This window comes from Lagopus leucura, unplaced genomic scaffold (assembly GCF_019238085.1).
Source record: "Lagopus leucura isolate 7727_CA_CO unplaced genomic scaffold, USGS_WTPT01 Super-Scaffold_100033, whole genome shotgun sequence".
NCBI classification, from domain to species: Eukaryota; Metazoa; Chordata; class Aves; order Galliformes; family Phasianidae; genus Lagopus; species Lagopus leucura.
In genome coordinates, this window is record NW_024962282.1 from 5,578,588 (window position 1) to 5,585,686 (window position 7,099).

Consider the following 7,099-nt stretch of genomic DNA (forward strand, 5'->3'; position numbering starts at 1 on the left):
TTCTTAAAAGTAAATAGCGTTGTTCGTACTCGTAAAGCATTAAACCACTCTGAGGGTGTGACTGTCAGAGGGCAAGTCTTACATGGGAACTTGCAGCAACTTTTCCCTTAAATACTGAGAACATTTTCCATCTTTTGTTCTTCTTTCCCTTTTGGTGATTTTTAATGCTTCCATGAATATCAGATGAAGTCTGCTTAAGTGGCAGACATTTGTAACGTGCGCAGGGACAAATGGGGAGTAGCATGATTGTTAATTGCAAGGCCCTGGGCATGGAGTCAGAGTGCGCTGTCTGCCGAACAGGCTTCCACAGATTGCTTGATAACGATATTAAGATTGATTTCATAGAGCTGCTCTTGTAACTGATGTTAGCTGACCTACTTTTAAAGGGGGTTAATTTGCAATTTCGCTGTAGCAGATAGAGATGTTGGTTTTGTAATGCAATTTACTAAAAGGATTCAAAACATGCACAACTTTAGCTCTCTTTTTGGAAGAAAGTATCATCAGTTTGCATTGTCGATCCTCTTTTCTGCAGAAGGAAATAATTTCAGGGGAGATGATGTTTTCAGACATTGTTACTGAAGCATTGCCTGGAGAACAGGAAGGGTGTAAAGACCCATCGCACTGAGCGACATGCTGTAGGACACTGCCTGATGCAGCCTGCTGCCCTAAATGAAAAGCTGGAGGAGAAATGATGCGTCCTTTCCAAATGAGGCACAGAGGCAGAGAGCGATGGTCCTCACAGTGATTTCTGCTCTGCAGCCCAACTTGAGAGATAGCTGTGAGTCTGGTAGCCCTTCACAGCAGTAAGAGCACTGTGACCTGCTGTGATCTGACATGAGCCTGTCCCATAGCAAGCAGCCTCTGAAATCTGGGCAGGGTCTAATATGCTTCTGGAAGAAGCCTCCAGGGGTTAATTCAAGGAAAATAATGAATTAATTTAAATGAATTTTCGAGGAAATAATGAAACACAAAAATAAGCAATCTGTTTTAACTAGAGATATGTTCTGTACCATCAGCTCTCTGTTGTTGATTTCTTGTAATTTTTATTTTAGCTATAATTAGACAACGAAGAAGGATCTCTGTGGCAGGATAGAAATGGCTGAGTTGTCCTCAGTTAGAGAAGTGAGTCTGGTTTCGGTTACTATAGAAATGAGGAGCTCTAAAACATGCACCTGGGAGTGAGCAGGACTTCAAGAAAGCAGATGATGGATTGTGCATGCAGTTAAGCACATCCTGCTAGTAGAAGATGGGAGTGCAAAGCTCCAGGCCCACTTTTTCTGCTGCCGTAGAACAACTGCTAGGCCTCAGCTGGTTGCAAAACAGAAAGGGACAAGCTTGTATTGCCCACCTGTCCTGTTATGTCCAAAATGTAAACCTCAGTGGGAAATGGAGCATCTGGAAGGAACGTTACCATGGCTGGGAGTTGTATGTCGTGTATGTATACTCACAAAATGAGTAAACAAGCTCACAAAAATGTGTCACTGCTTAATGATGTGCATTGCATTCTTTGTACATTCTAATTGAAAATGCAACATTCATACCTTAATTAGTAGAGCAGTGCCTGTTGTAGGTGGGAGTTAGTTTGGTAAATGTTACTTGTAATAGTATGGCTTTTTCACACCCTCAGTGACAGCTGACATTTTGATTTTTGTTCTAATTGGTGAAAACAAAAATAAAAAATGTTGTAACATCTCCTCTTTTTGATAAGAATGTGAAATGTTCTGCTTTGTTAGGGTGAACCACACTAAAATGCATTTTTTTCCTAACGCATCAAAACAGCCAGATTACTTCTTTATTTACCTGTCAAACTGCTTTAATTGTAGAATGTATCACAGTGTGAAAAAGGAGAAAAAGAGCTCACGGAAAATTAAATGAAACATTTTATATCTTTAAACTCCAGTGAAAATATTCCTAAATTTGTACTTCGCTCAGTGTTCAAGGCAGTCGGTGGCACTGGGCATGTAGGTTCTGCACTGGGCCGGCTTTGGTTATTTCCTATTTTCTAAAGAAAAACCGTCTTTGTTGGCTTCGAGTGCCATCTGGTGGGCTGCAGGTTTATTTATCCGGGTATGTAATGTTTGTGGAAAGAGACTGCAGTCCTGCATGCGTAGCCACACACAAATCCATCAGTATTGCTTTCTGATTTACACTGACTTACACACCCATCCAAGGGTGTTTATGCTCATTTCTGGCACTTAAGGTAGATACAAATTAGGGCTTAATGCAAGTTATACATAAGTAAAGCAGAAGTAGACTGTATGACAAAAGTTCGTCTTTTTGTTCAGTGGAGATTTCTGAGACAGAACGTAAATGTGACCAGGAGGCCCAGGTGGCCAAGAAGGCCAATGACATCCTGGCTTGTATCAGCAATGGTGTGGTGAGCAGGACTAGGGAAGTCATCCTGCCCCTGTACTCAGCACTGGTGAGGTACTTTAACAAGCACTGTGTTCAGTTTTGGGCACCGCAGTACAGAAAGGACACTGAGGTGCTGGAGCAGATCCAAAGAAGGGCAACAAGGCTGGGGAAGGGCTTGGAGAATGTGCCCTATGAGGAGAGACTGAAGGACTGGGGCTGTTTAGCCTGGAGGAGGCTGAGGGGAGACCTTACTGCTGCCTTCCAGTACCTGGAAGGTGATCACAGCAGAGCAGAGTTGGTCTCTTCTCACTGGTGACAGGTGACAGGATGAGGAGAAATGGCCTCAAGTTATGCCAGGGCAGATTTAGGTTGGATACCAGGAAGAATTTCGTTACAGAAAGGGTTGTTAAGCACTGGAATAGGCTCCCCAGGGATGTGGTTGAGTCACCATCTCTGAATGTGTTTTAAAACCGTCTGGATGTGGTGCTCAGGGACATGATGTAGCAGAAGGCTGTTGGAGGTAAGGTAGTATAGTTGGGTTGCGGTTGGATTTTATGATCTTGAACATCTTTTCCAACCTGAGCAATTCTATGATTCTATGACCCCATAACCATTCTAAGTCCATCCCATCTCCACAGCCCATCCCATACATATCCCATTTCCCGATATCCCATCCCGTATACATTCCATTTCGATATCCCCACACCCCACATCCCAATCCCAAATCTCACATCCCAATCCCACATCTGTGAGAAAGGCTCCAAGTCAGAAAATCCAGATGAGGGAAAAATCCTAGTGATAGCAGGCGAGTTTATTCATTATTGCAATGGCGGGCGCACGCCCCCTATCGGCAAACGAGGAATTGTGCACCAGTCAGCGAAATTCATTCTGTTGCATACCCTAAACCCAACGCAGGTCATACTCTCCTGGTGCTCGCTCGTTGGTTGAGCGTCTCAGACTCACAATCTCCCTGATGCTGTGGCTATGATACATTTCCATATGAGGTCTGTTACCAACCTGTTTGTTTGTTGGTTGGTTTTGGGTTTTTTTATGTTTTTTACTTTTCTATGGAGGTAGGAGGGCAGTGTTTCCAAAAGTTCATATTGGTGTTGCTTTCACAAATAAAGCCTTGCTGAGTTCTTACTGTACAGGTGCTGACATCAACTGTCTGCCATTTCTTAGTTTCACGATAGGCCCATTCTCAGCATTCAGTAGGGTAAAGAACAAACTCATTGTGCTGTATACCAAGGGCAGTTATGGGATATATAGTGTATACTGATGCTTGGGCTATGGTCATCACAAATGCTGTGACTGAATCTTGTATTGGGTCATAGGCAAAATTAACCAAATTCCACCAAGACTGGAACCTTCTTTCAAAGTCATTAGCATTGTCCCAAATGATCTTTTGAATCTCCGTGGATAAAGTACCTGCTTCTCCTTCCCTCATCAATGCGGACACCATTCTCTGTATCCATAATTGAGCCTGTATGCCACTCAAAGCCATAGAGATGTTTGTCTGAAATGTACCTAATCCTTCAGCCATCAACTGATGATCTTGGGCATTAAATTCTTCCCACTGAGGCAATATAGGACCATTGATTATTTCCCAGTGCCGAAAGAGAGGAGTGTGTGGGATGTTCATTCCCCTGCTCTCGAACACAGGCCTTACACTAAGTGTAAGTGGTGATAGAATTGGTACGTGGCTGTTTTCTAAATAAGTCAAAATAAATGGTCAATATTAGTAAATCCTTGGTAAATCCACTCAGAGTTCTCACTGTTTCCTCCTCTTTTTTTTCTTTTTCTTTTTTTTCTTTTTTTTTTTTAATCTGCTACTACGGTCCTGTTAAGCAGGTGCCACTCCTGGCTGCTTACTCCAAGAATAAGGGCCATGAAACTTGTCCCTGCAAGTTGAAGTTACCACCACCCTGTGCTTCAGCTGGAAATCGCCACTGCTTATTTGGCTTGAGCTCGGGTCCTCCACAGCTATGTAAACTTGTGAGACCAGCTCTTCAATCATGTTGTGAATTTACCTAAACCCACTTTCAGTTCAGTTCAGTTCAGTTCAGTTAATGTATTTGGGTTTGTGTTGCAATGTTCAGTTAGGTACGTCTGCTCACTCCCAACAGGGCAAAGCAGACAGAACGTTTAGCATATTTCTAGCACATTGCTAATAGTCTTTGCTCCCTCATGCTTCCTCGAAGTAATTCTCGAGTAATTCTGGCTCCTCCTCTTTTTCCAGTCCCTGTGCATGGATAGTTACTCACAGAGTGCAACGTGTTCCACTGCAGGTCAGTGTGCACCAGTGCAGGCTCAGCATATTGCCTCATTTGCTATTGCACTGCTTGACTGTCTCATAGCCACATTGGTATTCCAGCCCAGGAATGGAAGGATTGCACTCGTGAGCAATGCATGCTTTGTCCATTCAAACATTCGGTCATCTAGAAGCTTCTGTCTGGGGAACTTCAAAAATGCAAGGGCGGAATCCTTGCAGATTTCTTTGCTGTAAAATGCTGAAGTTTGTGCTTCAAGAATAGGTCGTACCCTTACCCAAGCTGTGCAACTGAACAGAGCTTCTCCACAGTGGAGCAGATGTGGTTGGCACTGTGGTATGAATGTTGCGGGATGGCATTGCTGTATCCCAAAGAACCTACAGCTATGTCATCTTCTTAAATTCTAATGTAATTAGAAATTGAAACTGAGAGTGAGTTTGTGAATAATCTGCTCTGCATCCTGATGGAGAGTCAGTTCTCCAACCCATGGAGTTCAGCCCCAAGCAAACCTCTCACGTTCTTCCGTGTAACTAGCAGAACACATAACTCAGCTCTCAGACACGTACTGCACAAGTTCTCTTAGCATCCTTCACGTGTCTGGCATATCAAACAGCCTTTTGCAGTCTGATACGAACAGCTATTCATTTATTTGGATTTGGGATTAATAAAGGTGGAAGAGAGCATTTGGTGAATTTTATAGGACAGTTTCAGTATTAAGAAAAATAAATACCAGGCTTTATATCTTCATGCAAAACAGCTGGGGAGATTTGATAATATTATGATAATTCTGGCTTTAAAAGGTTTAAGTTCTGTAACCAAAGTTGTGGATTTCATTTACATTCATGAGATTACGAAACCTATGTCAAAATGTGTCTTGTCACTGGTGAGTGGAATTTTAGGAGTTACTGTTCAAAATGTTCTTTCATCACCTTCAGCACTGCAATGAATACATGCATTGTCCATATTTAAGTGGGGGGAAAAAGTGACTATTCTCAATAACTGGAATATTCATATGAACTTTTATGTTAAACATTATTTGATACGCTCTTTCAGAAACAAAACCATGAAGATTGAGTCCAACAGATCCTTGCTATTAAGGCAATATGATTTTCTGTAAATACAGTGTTGATGTGTGCTTAAAAGGTTGTACTGTTACAGGGAGACACTTGAAATCTAAGGAAATAAGCAGAAGACAGAGCCTTGTGTAGTCTGACTTTGTGAGATGTCAGATAGCATGTGAAGTGTCTAAATTTTTTCATTTGGCTAACGATACTGAGGCACATAGCAACACTCAAGGAGTGATAGACACACTGGAGTGAGGTCATAGTTGTGGAAGCTGTGATAAGGTGACAGTGCCACTGCTACACTGCTATCTATTATCTAGAGCAAGTGATAAAATACACTTACAAGTGATAAGGGATACACTCTACCAGAACAGATTTATGACCATGCATCACTTCAGACAAAGGTGCACTCTAAGAGAGCTAATCTTGACAGTTTATTCTGTTCTGCAGGCAGGTGTTCCACTTGGGCTCTGTATCACGCACTGGCCATGCAGTGTGGTGTACAAATGGAAAACACCCTTTGGATCCCAAGGAGAATTATTATAATAAGCAAGAGAGAATCTGTGATGGGTGAGAGAGGAAAAGTGTACTTTGAAGCAGGGGACGCCCTGCTGGCACTGCCTGTCGCATCCACCGCCAACATGTTCTTTCTGCCTCCTTTTCCACAGTTTGTTGTTTCTCTAGGGTCGATAGGTAATAGTGCCCCTAGTGATGGTCTAGCACATTTGCCCGCTCATATTGATTCCATCTGACATGCAACTTCATAAAGTTGTACAACCATTAATTTCCTATTAGCCCAAAGGCATGGTCGTGAGCACTCTAAAAGCATTTGTTGTACAAATTTTAGTGATCATTCAAAATCAATATATCAGAATATGCGAAAGTTGAAGAGTTTTTCCTAACCAGCTACATATTAACACAGAACTCAGGGATTTATTTCCAGGCTGCGGAAACTTGGGCTGCAGATGAAATGTGTTTGTCCTTTTTAGTAGGTTAACAGCATTTCTTGTCATTAAGCTATGTTTGCCTATTCTCCTTTCTCACGTTTAGCTTTGACAAGCTCTAAGAGAGGAAATATATACCTGTTTGCAGCTGTTGCACATAGTGTTTTTTAAGATATTGCTTACTTGAACAGGGAAAGTGCCTGTGAGAGTCTTAAGTCTTAATCTCAGATGGTTATTCATACTGTTGGAAATACTCAAAATAATTTACGAGGACGGTATCTCTGATAAAGAAGATTTTATTCGCAGTTGCAGTGGCAGGCCTCCTGCAAGCAGGAGAGCACCCAGAAAACAGCGTTACATCTTTTATTCCCTATTGCCTGATGCTTATCTCTTTCTCCCCTAGTTCCTCGCTGGCTGTATGTAAATCTGTAATTAATTAACTAACTTGTTTCACACTTGATCGTTG

General features: G+C 42.1%; 1 protein-coding gene across 1 annotated transcript in view; it reads right to left on the minus strand.

Annotated features, from left to right (window-relative positions):
* Positions 1–6,897: 6,897 nt before the first annotated feature.
* LOC122185769 (olfactory receptor 14A16) overlaps positions 6,898–7,099 on the minus strand; it is a 1,388-nt gene continuing 1,186 nt past the window's right edge. The window contains 1 exon segment of the mRNA XM_042881846.1: positions 6,898–6,956. Coding sequence (XP_042737780.1) covers positions 6,898–6,956 — 59 coding nt within the window.